The 20,883-nt window shown below is 32.6% G+C and overlaps 2 protein-coding genes across 3 annotated transcripts in view; one reads left to right on the forward strand and one right to left on the reverse strand.

The window, feature by feature from the left end:
- LOC109078138 (gamma-2-syntrophin-like) overlaps positions 1 to 11,546 on the forward strand; it is a 70,350-nt gene extending 58,804 nt beyond the window's left edge. For both annotated transcript variants that reach the window (XM_042743159.1, XM_042743160.1), the window contains exons 15-17: positions 7,393 to 7,485; positions 10,318 to 10,428; positions 11,241 to 11,546. In XM_042743159.1, the coding sequence (XP_042599093.1) occupies positions 7,393 to 7,485; positions 10,318 to 10,428; positions 11,241 to 11,372 (336 nt within the window). In that variant the 3' untranslated portion in view covers positions 11,373 to 11,546. The remainder of the gene's footprint in view (positions 1 to 7,392; positions 7,486 to 10,317; positions 10,429 to 11,240) is intronic.
- LOC109084950 (1-phosphatidylinositol 4,5-bisphosphate phosphodiesterase beta-4-like) overlaps positions 1 to 20,883 on the reverse strand; it is a 347,521-nt gene that overhangs the window by 215,519 nt on the left and 111,119 nt on the right.

Genomic DNA, 20,883 nt, shown 5'->3' on the forward strand with positions numbered 1-20,883 from the left:
ACTATTTTTAGTTCTGCAAAGAACTTTAAACACCCATCTCTTTCTTACCTTTTATAATCAGATGTTTTAGGTTCTTTATGGAACCATTTAGACAAGAACGGTTCTTCTATGAAGCATCTTTATTTTTAAGAGTGTAGTTATTTTGCAAGAGATTTCTGTGTTATGTGTGCATTGCTGCAATTAAATCTCTCTGGTGTCACGTGCCAAAATCTTGACTCTCAGCATTTATGTTTAAGTTTGTACATCATTTAATACTTTTATCCACTGAACACTGTCAGTTGAAGCAGCTATATACATGTCCTCTGTAGGTCTTCATGTATTTATTTCAGTTTGCAGTTCTGTGTAATTCCTTCATAAATCCATCCTGATGTAAGCTCTTTCACTGAACTAAATGCAGCAGTTTATGAACTGGTTTTAAAAGAAGAGTTTATTCAATTTTTTATAGCTAATAATTATAATGGAGGATATGAATCCATACTCATTAAATCCATTTGAAACATTTTCCACTTAATTCTTCACATCATGTTCACTGGATTTTATATCAGGGCTGTAGCATATGTCTATTCAAGGATTTTGGTGCATTTTTCCCCCGTTTGTCCAAAAACAAAGGGTCAGAAAGCAGCTCTGAAATACTGCCTACCCATAACCAGACATTCATAAATAATACAAAGGAACGGAGCTGTCAGAGGCGATTTAAATCACTGCAATGCTCCGACACAGAAAGGGCAACATGTAAAGCTCCAGATTCAGTCTGATGATCTGTCACCGTACGTACAGAGCGCTCCTGAGCTGCGCCTGCTGCGGGACACTTTTAAGAGGAGCGCAAAAGATTGTGTTATGGTTTTATGTGAGGAAGTCAGCGGGAGTTCAGGATCACAGATTCTCTGGGAGATCTGGTTTAGATGAGGCCAGATCTGAACCAGACCAGTCCCCTGAGAAGATCCATCTCTGATGTGTATGAAGAGCACAGCAAAACTAGCAGGGAGGACAGATAGATAGATGGATGGATGGAAGGGAGGGAGGGAGGGATGGAAGAAAGGAAGGAAGGAAGGAAGGAAGGAAGGGAGGGAGGGATGGATGGATGGATAGATGGATGAAAGGAAGGAAGTATGGATGGAAAGAAGGATCGATGGATAGAAGGATGGATGGAAGGATGGATGGATGGATGGATGGATGGAAAGAAGGATGGATAAATGGATGGAAAAAAGGAAGGAAGGATTGATGGATGGATGGATGATGGAAAGAAGGAAGGAAGGATGGATGATGGAAAGAAGGATGGAAGGAAGGGATGGATGGATGGATGGATGGATGGATGGATGGATGGATGGATAAATGGATAGAATGATGGATGGATAGATAGATAGATAGATATACATACATACATACATATAATTTTATATATTGGCATTATATTTATTTTTACATATATTTTATAGATTGATATTTGTATATTTTATATATATAATGAAATAGAACTATTAAATATTTGTATATATTTTAATATATTTCTTTTTAAAACATATTAATATTTGGATTTTTTTAGATATGTATTTATAATTTATTATGTATATTTATACATTGTATAGATAGATGGATGGATGGATATGTGTATATATATATATATATATATATATATATCTATATATATATATATATATATATATATATATATATTCTACTTTTAGTGAATGTGAAAAAAATGCACTACTTAATGTTGTGTGTTTGTTCAGATATTTGACTCTAGTGCTGCTTCTCTGAGCAAACACCACTAATTAAAATAAAAGTGACTTTCAGTAATTCACCAAGTATAGCTGCAGACTCAGTGATTTGTGCTCCGCGTCACTCCGCTGATGATGTTGTTGTCCTTCATCAGTTAGTGTTGATTGTCCAGCTCTCGTATAGGACGCGGTGATTGACAGCTCTGAGAGATGCAGGAGTGTGTTACAGAGCCACGTTTCGCTCCAGATGTACTCCAGAAAGACATGAGTTCATTCTGCGTTTGTCAGCATCATCAGCATCACTGCTGGACCACATCGAGAATGAACACATATCTCTGTCCTTAAGGATGCAACTAAAGGTGACAGAGAATTTCAATTAGTGCTTGATTAGTGGTTTGTTCTCCAGACAGCTAGATTTGTCTTATTGTCTTGGGACAGAATCATCCTTTAGACAAGTATACAAACAGACAATCGGCCACTGCATTACAAATACAATTCTGTTGTACAATACATACTTAACGTGCATTATATGGTATAAAAACACCAGGTGTGTGTAATTTCACAGTTGCACAGATGCAGCTGGTCAGTGGACAGCAAACAAGATTCTCTTCATGACAGTAGCTGAAGAGAGAAAACTGTAGATAGAAGCAATTTACATTCATTGCATTGTTAATTACAGTCTGTATTGCATGCATTGTTGCATTCATCTGAAATGCATGTGCAGTGCATCGATTGCATGCATGTTTGCATCCACGTGTATAGAATATGTACATTTTCATGACATGCAGTAAAACAAAAAACAGCAGCGCATAAAAATGAAAGAGCCTTTGTTTGTCCAGATGTTGTAGTCATGCATCTGTTGCAAGTCATTAAGATCAGCAAACACGACACGGGCTTAACAGGCTTTTATTTACAGTTCAGTGTTGATTCAGTTCAATATCTGTAGTGCCTCAAACATGTTCAGTTCAGTGATAAGCAGGAATAGCTGTGCCGTTAAAGTAGATGTGTTGGTATCAGGGTTATTATAGTTAACTAAAACTGAAACCATAAAAGAACTTGAAATAAAATACATTTTAACTAAAATAAAATATTTAAAAAAATAAATGCATTTAGTTTAATTTTATACTAAATGGTACTAAAATAACACACAAAAAAAATGCATGAAATCGATCAGCACATACAGTACTTATTAGAGTATATTTAGGTCTCTGTAAGATACAGCATAACTTAAAAATGAATGAAAACATAAATGAATTTTTTTTTTATGTTTGTCCAAATTTTTTTCTGTCGCAATGAAAAAAAGTGTGTATATGTACAGTATGTATGTTTTTTGTATTTATTATTATTATTATTATTAATAGTTTATTTATTTTTTTCATTTACATTTAATTTTTAAAATGATTTTGTCTGATGTTATTTATGATCAACTTGATATTTATATGTATGTAAAGTATTTATTTATTTATTCATTCATGTATTTATTTATAATTGTGTATATTTTAGTAAATTACATTTTTTATTTACTCTTTTTTATTATTTTATTTTTTAATTTTCTCTCTCTTAATATTTTTATTTATTTATTTAATAAAAGAACGTAATAAAAATCCACTGCAATTTATTATATCGACAAAAGCATCTTTTTTTGTTCAGGAGGGGTATGAGGAACAGTGTTTGGCCGGTGATGAAGCATCTGTGTTTGCTCTCACAGACTGCAGAGCAGAAACGTGGCACATTTGGTGCATGCTGGGACTTTCTCTCTGCTCAGCTTGACAAGGAAATCCTCGACAAACCTCACTCTGTGTTTTGCCCGTCCCACAGGAGAAGCTCTCCAATTAGCGGCGTGTATTCTGTGCTTTACATGTGACAGGCGCCGCTTACACGAGCAGACAGTGAGAGCCGCAAATCCTCTTCGCTAGCGTTTGCTTCCTCTGGCAGCTGGAGCTCATACGTCTCTTAAAACACAGCGACAGTGACTGCTTTCTGTGAAGAAGAGCAGGAGTGTGAGACCTTCAATTGGACATCTGAACTGAGAAGAGACTTTAAAGTGTCTTGAAGACATCTTGGAAAGTTTGAGTTCGTGCAATTAGAGTCCCTATTTAATTAGAGTTATTATAGTAAACTAAACCTGTATAAAAAAAAACCTATAAAAATAAATGTTAACTGAAATAAAAAATATATATATATTTTTCAGTTAATGGCCAGTGCAAAATTTCTCATTTTAATTTAGCTTTAATTTGTCGTACCAAAATAATAAAACTGTTAAATTGATAAAAACTATATATAAATTACTAAGAATGAAAAAGACACACAACAAAATTACTAAAACTTTTCTTTTTTTAATTTTATTATTCTTTTTTATTTTATACGCTTTAAACTTGATACTCAAATTTTACTAAAATCACTACTACTGAAATAAGATATTAATAAAAACTATATAGACATAAATAAGAAACAAAACTACTAAAAAGGATCAAAACAATTACTATAACTAAAATTACTTAATTGTACATTTTATTTCTTGTTTAATTTTTATTTTCCATTTTATATTATATTTTAACATTTTTACTTGATATTAAAATAACCAAAACTAAAAAAACGAAAGCTACTAAAATGATAAAAACACAACAAAATTACTAAAACTTTAACAAAAGTATTTTATTTTCAATGTTTTAGGTTTTTTAAATGTTGTATTTATTTTTCATTTGATTATTATTTTGATTTTTAATTTAATACTAGAATTGTACTAAAATAAGTAAAACTGAAAAAAAAATATTTTAACATACAAAACAAAAATTCTAAAAATGACAGAAACAGCTAAATGTTAAAATGTGTTTAAATTTTAGTAAATGTTATTTATTTATTTATTGCTTAATTAATAAACAGTACAACAAAATAAATATATATTTAACTAAATATATTAATGTGTATGTAATATTGTTCATGTGTGCATGTAAACAAAAACTACTAAAATTGAGAAAACCAGCAAAATGACTAAAACTTCAACGAAAATTAAAATTGAAAATATAAAAACTGATGCAAATAATGGAAATAAAAACTATTCCTTCTTTACTATTTACTAAACAGACTAATTTTATCGTCTGTGATTCTAAAGTAAGACTGGTCCCTAGGTCTGTGAGCTGTATGGGAGTTTAATGCAGAAAATAATAAGGACCCCAGAGAAATGCTGGCAGGACGTAATTCCCCTGCTCCATCTATATTAGTCAGAGCTGTGTTGACCAACTTTAATGGCTTCTTCTCTGGCTCGACAGATTGCTTGATGATGTTGCAGAATCCAAATGTCACCGGCGGGCGTTTGCGAAAACTCGCTCTCCTCCTCGTGCCTAATTGATTCAAGAGCCACTAACTGTAAAACTGTGAATATTACTGTTACATTTCATGCATATTTAGCTACAAATGTTTCCTCTTTTGAGGATTTGATTTGGAAATGCAAAGCAGACGGCTGCATTTCTGAGATCCGGTCATGCTTTTAACTGCTTTTGCATTTTAATTTTGGGTATGGATTATTATTCATTAGTATTAATTTGTTACTTCTTGTTGTAAATAAAACTGTCTGTCGTCAGTCAGTTTCAGCATAAATGTGTTTTGCAATCATAATCAATAATCAATGTTAAGGATAACTTGAACATTACAAAAATTGCTTACAGTAATTTAATTTAAAATAAAAATATTTAAAATATTTTATGATTCTAATAATAGTTGTGAGCATGCATGCATATGTAAGGTTTTATGTATTTTCAGTTTTGTATTTAATTTTTGATGTTTTGAATTTTTATTTTATTTTTATTGTTATTGTTTTGGTGTAAATATTTAAGCAATTCATTGATTATTACATTTACATTATTTATTTTTATTTTTGGATTTTCTGTTTTTATTTTTATTCATTTATATATTTATTTATTTATTTATATGTTTATTTTTCTTTTTAAATTTCATTTTAAATGTATTAATAAAATAGGCATGGCTATTTTAGATGTGTTTTGAATGCAAACATTTGATCAGTTAATAGATCATTTGCAATTTGAATTTTCATTTATGCATTTGGCAGACACTTTATCCAAAGCTTTTATTTAATTTAGTTTTGTTTCATTTGATTTTGAGCAGTTTTATCTTCTTTCCAGCTGCCGCAGTGTTCAGTCCGGTGCTCTTCAGGGACTGTGCTCAGGCCACTGTAATGTGATTGTGAGGGTCAGTGTGTTGTGAATACAATGATGCGTCTCTATAATCACATTGACCAGAAACACAAACTTCCAGGAATCTAATTATAGTGAACAAAACAGATGAACAGACACAATTACACAAACCCTTCTGCTGTGATGCTCTTTCTCCCTCCACTGAAGATTTCTGTTCAGTCAGTGGCACCTGAATAATAATAATTGAAAAATGTATAAATAATGATCAACTAATTGATTGATGAAACTTTATGTTAAGGACCAGTTCTCACTATTAACCAGCATGCATATTACTAGCATACTGGCTGTTTATTAGTACTTATAAAGCACATATTAATGCCTTATACTAAATGAGCATATTTTAGATCCTTTAATCCGACTCCATACTAAACTAACAACTGCCTTACTATTAATAAACAGCAAATAAAAATGAAGTGACCTTAAAATGAAGTGTGGCCAGTTGATTAAATGTTTACATTAAACACTCAAAATGCATCTGCAGGCTATGCCTGTTTAGATAAATTAATAAAGTAAAAATAATAAAAAATAATAAAGTAAAAAAATAAGAAATATTAAAAACATGCACATTTACAAATATGACGTAAAGAGATGAATGTATAAATACTGTGGTAGTACTATAGTATCATAGTAACTGGCAGTTTATTAAGAAATCTTCCTGTTTTGTTTTATTTTATTTTATTTTATGCATGTTTTTATTTATTTAATTCATTCATTCTTGCAATACAGTACCAACAGTCTATTAATAAATCTTCCTATTTTATTTGATCCATCTGTCCATCCATGTTTGTTTGTTTGTTTACTTATTTACTTTTTTATTATCTACTTATTCCTGCTGTGCAGTACAGACAGTTTATTGAGAAATATTCCCATTTTATTTCATATTTTATTTAAATTTGTTATCCATCATTCATGTTTGTTTGTTGTTTGTTTGATTCATTCATTCATTCATTCATTCATTCATTCATTCGTTCATTCATTCATTCCTGCTATGCAGTGCTGTCAGTTTATCAAGAAATGTTATTTTATTTTATTTTATTTTATTTTATTTTATTTTATTTTATCTACCAATCCATGTTTTGTTTTTTTCCTATTTATTTAAGAAATTAGTTAAAATAAATAAATAATCCATACACACGATACATACAAATATAATGTCGAGAGATGCATGCATAAATACTGTGGTAGTATACTGTGGTAAAGGACCATGGTGCTGGAGGTTCACTCGACTGGATATTGATTTTGTTCAGAAATCGGATTGTTAGTCATAGTTTCTCTGTGTAAGCTGTTTCCATGGCGACCGTGCCGTACCTGTCCTGTTCCTGGGGATATAAAGCATGCGAGATCAGGAGTGTTGAATGTTTTCGATTTAAATATGAAAGTGGTCTGTTGTTTTAAAGTGTTTACAGCAAACAATGGGCCTGTGAGCTCTCTGTGTACATCACGCTGTTGTTCTTCCTCTGCAGTCGAAGAGCTACATGTGCAGCAGTCAAGGGAAGATCCTGTGCTTCACACTCGACTTCGAGTCGGGCTTCTCCTGCTCCGACAGCATCTCAAAGGTAAGGAAATTAAACTGCATCTCTGGTTTCTGCTGTTTATTTGCTTTGAGCAGAAACTGAACTCAGAATAAACTGCCTTTATAATGTGCTCAGTATTTCAGCTGATTACTCTCCTGCTCGTTCCTAAGCTGATTTACTCTTATTAGAAAAACACTGTCAGGTCAGGCCTGCTAGCAGTACTGCCAGTTTATTAAGAGGTCTTACCGTTTTGTTTTGTTTTTTGTTTTGTTTTGTTTTGTTTTGTTTTGTTTTTTGTTTTGTCTTGTTTTGTCTTGTTTTGTTTTGTTTTGTTTTGTTTTGTTTTGTTTTGTTTTGTTTTGTTTTGTTTTGTTTTGTTTTATTTTAAGTTTTGTTTGATTTTATTTACCCATCCACCCATTTTTGTTTATATTTATTTATTTATTTATTTATTTATCAAATATCCAGTTTATTAAGAGGTCTTCAAATTTGTTTTGTTTCATGTTTTGTTTTGTTTTAGATTTTTGTTTGGTTTTATTTATTTATTTATTTGTTTATTTATTTATTTTCATATATATCTATTATATATATATATATATATATATATATATATATATTTTTTTTTTTTTTTTTTTTTCTTTCTTTCTTTTTTTTTTTTTTCTTTTTTTTTCTATCAAAATATCCAGTTTATTAAAAAAGTATTACCGTTTTATTTATTTATTTGTTTGTTTGTTTTATTTTTTGGCTTTGTTTATCCATATATCCATGTTTATTTTTTTATTCAAAATATGTAGTTTAAGAACTCTTCCCATTTTGTTTCAGTTTTTTTTATTATTATTGTTTTATTTACTCATTCACTCATGTTTACTTTTGTTTATATTTATTAATCAAATTGTGAATATTTTTTTTTTAATTGGTGATCAATAGTTTTTTTTATCCATACTTGCTTGTTTGTTTCATTTTCTATTAAAATATCTTAATGTAATCAGAATCCAAATGCTTCAAACAAACCATTTTCTTGTGAATATTGTTATAAATGCTGGTCAGTTAAAGTTTTATCAAAATGTTTAAAAGAAACATGTTTGCTTCTAGTGTTTTGAAAATTGCTAAAAAAAAAAAGGAAAAAAAAGACAGTTCCTCGATGACATCATCATGATCATCTTCATTATCATCCAGGAAGTGAAATCATTCTGGAGGGAAAACACATGGTCATCAGCAAATATGATTTTTTTTTATTATTTATTTACAGTGTTTCATCAATGAATCTGATGAATTCTGGTATGTTTGTGTCACTCTAAAACATTCATCCTGTTCGATCAAATGACAGTTTGATCATTTCAGAAGTATTAAAAGCACACAGATGATGTCTTCATGTACGCTGTAACTGTTGAACCCTTTAATAGAACTAGTTTACTTAATTACAGCTTAATCAAATTGTATTTTTGAAATGAAGTGTTCAGCAGGTGCTGGTTAATGACGTGATTTGTGATTCACGCAGAAGCGTTGGGATCTGCAATCATGAGACAGCATGAATAGACTCACACGGGCTGATTACGAGCTTGACAGGCCAATTTAATTGTGCCGTCTAAATCTGGCATGTATTGTTCTTGGTTCGAATAGCAGGCAGTGATTTGCACATCAGTGAAAAGTGTGTTACACGTGATTGTCTTCAGTCGTGATGCGCTGATCACATCTGTGTGTTTAACTCAAACCAGCTCAAATACCCGTAACGAAAGAGCTTTATTAAAGTCCTCATGGAATTGAAGTGCTTAATGGGCTAATTTAAAGTTATAGTTTAGCCACAAATGAAAATGTACTCACCCTCAGGCCATCCAAGATTAGAATGAGTTTGTTTCTTCATCAGGTTTGTAGAAATGTAGCACTGCATCAGTGTCTCATCAATGGATGCTCTGCAGTGAATGGGTGCCGTCAGAATGAGAGTCCAAACAGCTGATAAAAACATCACAATAATCCACCGCACTCCAGTCCATCAGTTAACATCTGGAGAAGACAAAAGATTAAACAAATGTAAACTAAAATATAAGTCCATAAACCATAATAACACTTCCTCCAGTGAAAAAGTGGTCTGGTCTGAATCAGGAGAGAAATCTGCACAGATCAAGCACTGTTTAAAACAAGCCAAAACTGCTCTAAACAAATATGTGGCTGGATTTTGATGACAGACAAAAGGAGATGGACTTTTTTGTTTTATTGTAGCTTGTTGTTGTGCAAAGGATGAAGAAAGAACAGTTCATACAGACAGTGACTTTGAACATTCTTCAGTTTATACATTACACAGTATATATACAGTGTGTGTGTGTGTGTGTGTGTGTGTGTGTGTGTGTGTGTGTGGTGTGTGTGTGTGTGTGTGTGTGTGTGTGTGTATTTATTTATTTATTTATATATGAGACTTGACTTCAATTAATTTTTTTTATTTTATTTTTTGTCAAAAAGGCTTATGTGGTGTAACTTAGAGATCTCAACAGAGAAAACATCTACTTTATGGTTAGTTGGTGAAATGTTTTAAAAAAGATATCCTCTTATAAAAAAAACACAAAAAAAAACAAAAATAATAATATAAAATAAAAGATTTCTATATTATATATATATATAAAAATAAAATTTATTTCTGTGATGCGCAGCTGTATTTTCAGCATCATTACTCCAGTCTTCAGTGTCACATGATCTTCAGAAATCATTCTAATATGATGATTTGCTGCTCAAGAAACATTAATACCGATGTTTAAAACAGTTGTGCTGCTTAATTTCATTTCGTGATACATTTTATTTTTAGCTTTTGCATGCCTGTCTGCTCTGCTTACTTTTATTTATTTATTTATTTATTTATTTATTTATTCACTTGCTTTTCTACAGAAAACCATCTGGAAATACAAATTCTCCCAGCTGAAGGGTTCATCGGATGACGGCAAGACACGAGTGAAGCTCCTGTTCCAGAATTCAGAGAATAAACAGATCGAAATGAAGGTCAGCATGTTTACAGGAGAATATTAGGATGAAATGTCAAGTCAACATTTATGCTGTATAAACAGAATATTTTGGGGGTTTACAATATTAGTTTGACTGATTAGAAATGTCAGATTTATCATTCATTTGGTAAAATAGTCAAAAGAGCCTGACATATAAAATAATATATATATATATCTTTTTTTTTTTTCTTTTTTTTTTTTTTTTTTTCTGTTGAGTGTATTTGATCCATCAGGCTTTTATGGCTTGTATAGTCTGATATAGTGAGAATATGAAGCAAAAAACAGTTCAATTTTATTCAGAAACTCAAAGTGACCAAAAATATGCAGTTTGATGCAGATGCTGATATTTATTTGAAGAAAAAGTGACAAATCAATGAGATCTTTCCAACAGTATAGCGGCTACTTACATAAACTGATCTAAATATCAGTGGTCACTCTATATCTCCAATAATATGTCTCAGTAAGATGAGATGTAAATGATCCAAACATATAATGCAGTGATTGAGAGATGAAGAAATAAAGTCTCCTCAGAAGATGTGAGATGTTCTGGAGGCTTGTGAAGATCATTCCTCCGATGAGGAACAGTGAAAGTAAAGCTTCTGGAAACAAACGATCCTCAAAAGATCCTGATGATCAGATTTGAGACTCTAAAAACATGATTGATGGAGAATCAAGTAAAACTGAGATGCTTCAAGTGTTCATCGGAAAGATTGACTGCAGTTATTCTGATGTTTACTTGATCAGAATCCGTTTAGATCCATTTAGAGCCCGTAGTGAGAAACATCTTTCTGGTTATTTCTTTTCTTCCAGGAGCTGGAGTTTGCTAATCTGACGGCTGTGCTTCACTGCATTCACTCGTTCATCGCTGCTAAAGTGGCCACGGTGGATCCCGTCTTTGTCAACAATCAAAGTCTCACTCAGAAGTACATGTGCAGCAGCTAGAAACATCCGTGTGTGACCAACATGTACAATCTCATCTGGTTCTCTGATTTTATGCACAATATATCTAGTTCTTGTTATTTTTGTACGAATCTTCTAAATTTAGAGCGACGTTTAAGGAGCACTTTGAGTAGACGATATTTTGACATGCTTTGAGTTATGATTTCTTTCCTACCTACTAACCTGTTTATCAACTTCATATGCTTATGCTTGACCGATTATGTATCAAAACAGATGTGACATACGGCATTATGAGTTGATGCATGAAACAGCATTTGACAGAGATGCATGCATAAATACTGTGGTAGTATACTGTGGTAAGGACCATGGTGCTGGAGGTTCCCTCGACTGGATATTGATTTTTCTTCAGAAATCAGTTGTTAGTCATAGTTTCTCTGTGTAAGCTGTTTCCGTAAGCGACCGTGCCGTACCTGTCCTGTTCTGGGTCTTTAAAGCTGCGAAGATCAGGGAGGGTGAAGTTTCGATTGTAAATATGAAGTGGTGTTGTTTTTTAAGTTCGTTTACAGCAAACAAGGGCGGTGAGCTCTCTGTGTACAACACGCTGTTGTTCTTTCCTCTGCAGTCGAAGAGCTAATGTGCAGGCGTAAAGGGGAAGATCGGTTCACACTCGACCTTCGGATCGGGCCTTATTGCTCGACAGCATCTCAAAGGTAAGGAAATTAAATGCAGCTCTGAGTTCTATCGATGTTTATTTGCTTTGAGCAGAAATGAACTCAGAATAAACTGCCTGGATAATGTGTCAGTATTCACATTAATCTCCTGCTCGTTCTAAGTGATTTAACTTTATTAGAAAAACACGTCCGGTCAGGCATGCTCGAGTACTGCCCAGTTTATTAAGCAGGTCTTCCCGTTTTGTTGGTTTTGTTTTGTTTTGTTTTTGTTTTGTTTGGTTTTTGTTTTGTCTGTTGTGTCTGTTGTTTGTTGTTTTGTTGTGTTGTTTTGTTGTTTTGTTTTGTTGTGTTTGTTTGTTTTGTTTTGTTTGTTTATTGTAAGTTTGTTTGATTGTATTTACCCATCCACCCTTTTGTGATCTATTATTTATTATTTATTTATTATCAAATATTCAGTTTAGGAAAGAGGTCTTCAAATTTGTTTTGTTTCCTGTTGTTGTTTTAGCTTTTTGTTTGGTTTATTATTGGTATTTATTTGTTTATGTATTTATTTTCATCATATATATAGTATATATATATATTTTTTGTTTTTTTTTTCTTTCTTTCTTTTGTGTTTTCTTTTTTTTCTATCAAATACCAGTTTTAAAAAGTAGTACGTTTATTTATGTATTGTGTGTTTGTTTTATCTTGTTGGCTTGTTTATCCATATATCCATGTTTATTTTTATTCAAATGATGTAGTTGTCTAACGAAAACGTCTTCCCCTTTTGTTTCAGTTTTTTTATTATTATTGTTTTATTTAATAATTCACTCATGTTTTTTTGTTTATATTGTATTAATTCAAATTGTGACTATTTTTTTTTAATTGGTGATCATAGTTTTTTATCCATAGACTGCTTGTTTGGCTCATTTTCTACTTACAATATCTTAATGTAATCAGACTCCAAAATGCTTAAACAACATTTTCTTGTGAATTTTTGATAACTGTGTCAGTTAAAGTTTTATCAAAATGTTAAAAGCAAATGTTTGCTTCTAGTGTTTTTGCAATGCTAAAAAAAAAAAGAAAAAAAAGACAGTTCCTCGATGGACATCATCATGATCATCTTCATTATCATCCAGGAAGTGCAATCATTCTGGAGGGAAAAACACATGGTCTCAGCAAATATGAGTTTTTTTTTCTTATTTATGTTCAGTGTTTCATCAATGAATCTGATGAACTTCTGGTTGTTTGTGTCACTCTAAACATTCCATTCCTGGTTCGATCAAATGACCGTTGATCATTCAGAAGTTATAAAAGCAAACAGATGGATGTTCTTCATGTACGCTGTGAAACTGTTGAACCTTAATCAGAACTAGTTTACTTAATTACAGGCTTAATCAAATGGTATTTTGAAATGAAGTGTTCAGCAGGTGATGGTTATGACGTGATTTGTGATTCAGCAGAAGCGTTGGGATCTGCAATCATGAGACAGCATGAATAGATCACACGGGCGTCTGAGCTTGACAGGCCAATTTAATTTTTGCGTATAAATGTCTGGCATGTATGTCTGGGCGAATGCATGCAGTGGATTTGCACATAAGGAAAAGTGTGTTACACGGATTGTCTGCAGGACGTGATGCGCCTGATCAAATCTGTTGTTTAACCCAACCAGCTCAACTACCCGTAACGAAAGAGCTTATTAAAGTCTATGGAATGAAGTGCTGTAATGGGCTCATTTAACGTTATATGTGTAGCGACACAACTGAAAAGTACTCACCCTCAGGCCATCCAAGCTTAGAATGCTGTTTGTTCTCATCAGGTTGTAGAAATGTAGCAACATGCACAGTGTCTCATCAATAGGATGCGCTGCAGTGAATGGGTGCCGTTCAGAATGAGAGTCCAAACAGCAGATAAAAAAAATCACAATAATCCACAGCACTCCAGTCCATCAGTCTATACATCTGGAGAAGACAAACGATTAAAACCCTCCCGGGAGCGTTCCCCAACATGTACACTCATCAAATAGATAAGTCCTAACAACCAGTAATCAACACTTCCTCCAGTGAAAAGAGTGTCGGTCTCGAATCAGGAGAGAAATTGCACAGATCAAGCACTGTTTTTAAACAAGCCAAACTGCTCTAAACAAATATGTGGTGGATTTGATGACAGACACAAGAGAGGACTTTTTTGTTTTAATGGTAGTTGGTGTTGTGCAAAGGAGAAGAAAGAACTAGTCATAAGCAGGACTTTGCAGCATTCTTCAGTTATAATAACAAAGTATCTATACAGGTTTGTGGTGTGTGTGTGTGGTGTGTGTGTTGGTGTGTGTGTGTATATTTATGTATTTATATATATGAGACTTGACTCAATTAATTTTTTTTTTTATTTTTGTCAAAAAAGGGTTATGTGGGTAACTTAGAGATCTCAACAGAGAAGAAAACATCTCCTTTATGGTTCGTGTGAAAGGTTTGAAAGAGGGGGGGGGGCTCTTGATCAAAAATGCAGTAAAAAAAGCAAATTATTATGATTTTAAGCTAAGGTTTCTATGTTTTCCATTTATTAAATGAATTTATTTTGTGATGCGCAGCTGTACGCTTCCCGATATCATACTCAGTACGTCAGTGTCACAGCGATTTCAGAAATCATTCAATTAGATGATGTGGTGCCAGTCACAAGATACCGATGTTTTAATACAGTTGTGCTACTTATCTCATTTAGTGATACATGTATTAGCTTTTGCATGCTGTCTGCTCAGCTTACTTTATTTATATATTCCTTATTATTTATCTATTATTCACTTGCTTTTACCAGAAAACCATATGGAATACAAATTCTCCCCAGCTGACGGGTCTTATCGGTATGGACAGGCACACATGACTTGTGAAGCGACCGTTCCAGAATTCAGCGAATAAAAGATGTCGAACATGAACGAAGTAGCATGTTTAACAGGAGAATATTAGAGATGACAAACCGTCATAGTCAACATTTATGAGTATAAACAGAATATTTTGGGGGTTTACAATATGAGTTTGACTGATATTAGAAATGGCAGATTATCATTCATTGGAAAACTAGTCAAAAAGAGCTGGACTATAAAATAATATATATATTATCTCTTTTTTTTTTTCTTTTTTTTATATATATATATTTTTTTTTTTTGATCCATCAGGCTTTTATGAAATCGTATAGTCTGATATAGTGAGAATATGAAGCAAAAAAAAAAACAGCTCAATTTATTCAGAAACTCAAAGTGACCAAAAATATGTAGTTTGATGCAGATGCTGATATTTATTTGAAGAAAAGTTACAAATCAATGAGATCTTTCCAACAGTATAGCGGCTACTTTTATGGAAATGATCTAAATATCAGTGGTCACTCTATATCTCCAATGTATGTGTCTCAGTAAGATGAGATGGAAATGATCCAAACATATAATGCAAGTGATTGAGAGATGAAGAAATAAAGTCTCCTCAGAAGATGTGAGATGTTCTGGAGGCTTGTGAAGATCATTCCTCAGCTGAGGAACAGTGAAAGTAAAGCTTCTCCTTGAAACAAGCTCGTGTCTCCTCAAAAGATCCTGATGATCAGATTTGAGACTCTAAAACATGATTGATGGAGAATCAAGTAAAGCTGAGATGCTTCAAGTGTTCATCTGGAAATATGACTGCAGTTATTCTGATGTTTACTTGATCAGAATCCGTTTAGATCCATTTAGAGCCCGTAGTGAGAAACATCTTTCTGGTTATTTCTTTTCTTCCAGGGCTGGAGTTTGCTAATCTGACGGCTGTGCTTCACTGCATTCACTCGTTCATCGCTGCTAAAGTGGCCACGGTGGATCCCGTCTTTGTCAACAATCAAAGTCTCACTCAGAAGTACATGTGCAGCAGCTAGAAACATCCGTGTGTGACCAACATGTACAATCTCATCTGGTTCTCTGATTTTATGCACAATATATCTAGTTCTTGTTATTTTTTATGCGAATCTTCTAAATTTAGAGCGACGTTTAAGGAGCACTTTGAGTAGACGATATTTTGACATGCTTTGAGTTATGATTTCTTTCCTACCTACTAACATGATCAATCATATGCTTAAACTGATTATGTAGCAAAACAGATGTTGACATACGGCATTATGAGTTGATGCATGAACAGCATTTGACAATTTTCAGGGCAAAACGGGTGAAACTGAGACTTCCAGCTGTAAAATCTACCAAACTAGATGAATATTTGTGTTGTTTTGCCCTTTTGTTTTCTATTCATCGCCTCAAACCTCTTCATTTAGCACAAAGAGTAATAACAGCAAGTCATATATAGGATTTTTAAAGTCAGTTCTGATGGTTTTCTCCATTTGAATGAAAGTGCTACCTATGTTACACTGATTTGATACGTGTTATTATGAAGTAGTGGTTTCATTAACAGTAAATAAACAGTCTTGCCAGCTACGGTCCTCGAAAACTGACATTTTCTAAAAATCAAGGTCCCTGATCTACTCTTCTATTTAGTTTGATGTTATTCCAGTTCTTTTCCAAATAAAGGAATGATTAGTTCACTGCTGACGGAATACGCTGTGATTCTTGTGTGGGTTCAGATGCAAGAGAAAATATCTACATGTAAAAATTTATATATTAAACTACTAATTTTAAATAGTCTACCAAATACATATTTTTATTTTATTTTATTTTATTTTATTTTATTTTATTTTATTTTATTTTATTTTATTTTATTTTATGTTTATTTTTAAGGGATTTTATTTCATTTCACAGTTTCATTTTTATTTCATTTCCATTTCATTTCATGTTTCATTTTATTTTTGTTTTGTTTTTGTTTTGTTTTGTTTTGTTTTTGCCAGGGTCAAATCAATCTCAAAGAGTAACACCATTACATATATTTGTGCTGTCAAAAGATTAATTTCAATTAATTGCATTCAAAATAAAAGTTACATGTTTATAATATAATGTGTGTACCTTGTATATTTGTTATGTATGTATGTTATATATATAAATATACAAAGTACATGCATGTATATATTTACTTGAGAGATAAATATGTATTAGCGTATATATATAAATACACAATACATGTATACTATTTTCTGAAAATATGCTATATTTATATATAAAATTAATGGTTATGTATATGGTTTTAAATATTTTAAAAATATATACTGTATGTGTGTATTTATATATACATAATAAATATACACAATACACCCATAAATATTATGTAAACAAAAACTTTTGTGGATGCGATTAATCGCGATTAATGGTTTGACAGCACTATATATATACATATGTGTGTGTGTGTGTTTGTGTGTGTGTGTGTGTGTGTGTTGTGTGTGTTGTTGTGTGGTGTGTGGTGTGTGTGTGTGTGTGTGTGTTGTGTGTGTTGCCGGTCTTTTGTGACATATCAGACAACAACTTTGGATCTATCATGGGTATTACACAGGTATTTTACCAAGGAAGGGTGACTTATAGGACATAACCCTGTCCCCATTTTCAAAACGCCTTAAAACCAGAGCAGAATGAGTTTTTTTTTTTTTTTTTGATAAAGTAAAAATGCACACAGTTTCCTGTAAGGGGTAGGGTTTAGGTGTCGGGTTGTGTGTTCGGGCAATAGCACATACAGGTTTTTTGTGAGAAGTATAAAAACCATTACGCCCTATAGAATTGACCCCCCAATTCACAAAAAAACAAATGTGTGTGGGTTGTGTGTGTGTGTTGTGTGTGTGGTGTGTGTGTGTGTGTGTGTGTGTGTGTGTGTGTGTGTGTGTGTGTGAATTTTATGTAGTCCCCGAATTATTTATTTATTTTGTTTGTCTGTAAAAATAATTTAAAGAGAAGATAATATAAATGTACCCTAAATTGTAAAATAAATCTGTTTTTTTTTTTATATTCCAAATGTTATATAGTCCCTCAGTTACCTAATTTATTAATTTATTTATTTTTCACAGTGTGTGTTTTTTGCCAGGGTCATATTGATCGCAAACAGAGTAACATAATCTGAAGGCAAAATAACAGGCTAATTTCAAAATGACTATTATTATTTTTACACATGCAATCAATCTTCACAGTACATAAGGCATAATTACAATTATACCAGAAAACACACTGTGATGAATTATTGATCGTCGTCTTAATTTAATTTGCAGTTTAAAATCTGTGAATAAAAAAATTAAATCATCAAACTATTCTTATTAATACTATTAATAAAACAACACAGTATCACAAAAAAGTTTCCAAAGAAAATTAAAAAAATTAGCAATCAAATCAGAATGTGACATCAATTAGATGCAAATTATAAAGCAAGTGTCTATAAACGAATGATGATGCCTCAGAAATCAAAACCTCAAAAATCAGCAAAGCGTCTTAAAAATTGTTATGCAATGCACTCAGATTGTGACATCCAGGCCCATGTGAAGCGCTGGACTCGAGTGAATACTAACGCAGCGTCTCTGCGATCTGCTGGGCTTCTGAGAGGCGGATCAGTGCTGAATTAAACTCCAGACGGAGGAAGAAACATTTAAACAGAAATTCATTGATTGAGAAACACCTCATTGTTTGATTACTGCTCCATGCATCCAGGGCTCTTGAATCTCTGTGAAGAGCTTCAGGAGCCGCGGCCTTGCATCACATGAGCGGGTGCTTTTGTTTCTGTCAAGTATCATCGATGCCAGTCCCTCACTTTGTTTCTGTCAAGTATCATCGATGCCAGTCCCTCACAGTGTCATTCTGAAGTGCAGGACCATCAGACCTGTGAGATGGCAATATTAGCACATCATTAAGGTCACTGATTAGTACTGTTTACTAAGGCAAACATAGTGTTGAAGTTTCTCTCAAGAAGCGGTCACATTGAGTCATTTCAATAGGAATCCGTGTGATCGGAGCTTCCCCAATTTATCTGATCAAAATTATTGCTAGGGACAGTTTAGTAATGGATGATATTATTAGTGCACATCAGAGCATCTCTACTAAATTTTACATCTTTGAAAATGATAAAAAGTAATGTCCGACTTTGGAAACTGTGCTTCAGTTCTCTCCTTAAATATGAAGAGATCAGACAACAGATTAATTAGTTACTCAAATTTCACAAAAAGCTTATGGGCATAATTATAAGTCAGACACCGAAGTGCATTGCTGTTTTTGTCTCTTCTGAGGAAGATTCATTCACTTGTTTGGCAATGTCAGATTTTTTAATGTTCATCTGATTTCATTTTGTAAGTGACTTTTCTTTCTGTTTTAAAGACGTTTTCTTTGGATTGTTTGACTACTCGAAAGAGAATATTGGAAAATATAACAAATAATTTGTTTTGCCTGCTAAATTTCACACACATAAACACAAATCTGGCCTCTAAACCTCTCTTTTCTTTATTCAGAGTTAATCTAGATGAGTGTATGGAGACTATCCACAGGTCTGTTCATCCTAAAGAAGCGAAAACTGCATCTCTATATTCATCCAATGTGTTCTCTTAAGATGTAAATATATATATATATAATATATATAATATATAATATATATATATATATATAATATATATATATATATATATATATATAACCTGTGGTAACACATTGAAAAAAAAAAAAAAACACGGTTTACTATAGTTAAACCATGACAACCTCAAATTAACCATGGCTAACCATGGTATTTGTAGTAAAACTGTGGTTATACAAAAATAATAAATAAATAAATAAATAATATTAACCTTGGTTACTACACTTTTACTAGCTATAGCAAAAATGGTTAATTATTAATTTGTGTATAATTTCTTTTTTTTTTTTTTTTTTTTTATTTTGTTTAACTGTACTGATGTTAATGGTTTGATGTTTTCTAGGCTACTGTTTAAAAAAGAAATCCAGAAAAAAAAGATTTGCGAACCCGCTTCGACGCCCTGTTTTCAATCAAAAGATTCACGAACCCCCTCCGGAGTTCTGATCTAAATCAAATGATTCACGATCTGGGCTCAGAAGTTCCGAACTGAATAATGATTCGCATACCTTCAGTTCAGATCAGAACTCGGAACGCAGATGATTCGTGAAACCGCTTCAATAAAGTTCCAATCTAAATCAAATGATTCATGATACACATTTTGAAGTCCCGATCTGAATCAAACAAATTAACCAAAAAAAAAAAAATCCAAAATCAGAGCTCCTAAAAAAAAAAAATAAAAAATTGTGACACACTGGTTTAACTGATTCAGAGTTTCGAAAAGCTCAGTTTGAGCCATCACTATAGTCTACGTGCTTTTTAAAATCATTACAAGTGATGTCGAAATTAGAAAATGAATGGCTCTTTTGATCTGGTTTTGCTAGTGAATCGCTTGAACTGAATGATCAAAGTCATGAGTTTGAATCAATCTGGGGTGCGTTTCCCAAAAGCACTGTTAGCTACCTATGGTAGTTAGTTCCATTGAAATCTATTGGTAATGACGGAACTTGCAACCATAGTTGCTTTTTGGAAACAAACCCCTGAGAAGGTCCAGCGTAAATTGTACTGTCCTGAGGCAGTCATGGTGTGTTGTTTAGAGGTTTACTGAAACATGGCACTGGAACAACTATAACAAAATTAAAAAAGTTTTATTTCAGAACTAACACAGCATTCTTGTAATCTAAACAGCAAAAACACTTGCTCTTGGTGAACAAACACCACATGAATGACTCAATTGAATCAGCTTGTCTGGTCCTCCACTTTTCGTTCCTTATGTTTACACGACACTGTCAGTATACTACTTAATGGCTTAGCTCGCTAGTTTCATGATATTAACTGAAATAAGTGAAAAAAAGTAAAATATCTAAATTTCCATTCATCCAACACAAATCTACGAACATGGTGAGGTAACTGGTTTTCTGCTAACTATTGAAAAACTCCATTAATATGATGAGCTGCACCTTTTTCCATACATGTTAC

Source organism: Cyprinus carpio, chromosome B17, assembly GCF_018340385.1.
Source record: "Cyprinus carpio isolate SPL01 chromosome B17, ASM1834038v1, whole genome shotgun sequence".
Lineage (NCBI taxonomy): Eukaryota > Metazoa > Chordata > Actinopteri > Cypriniformes > Cyprinidae > Cyprinus > Cyprinus carpio.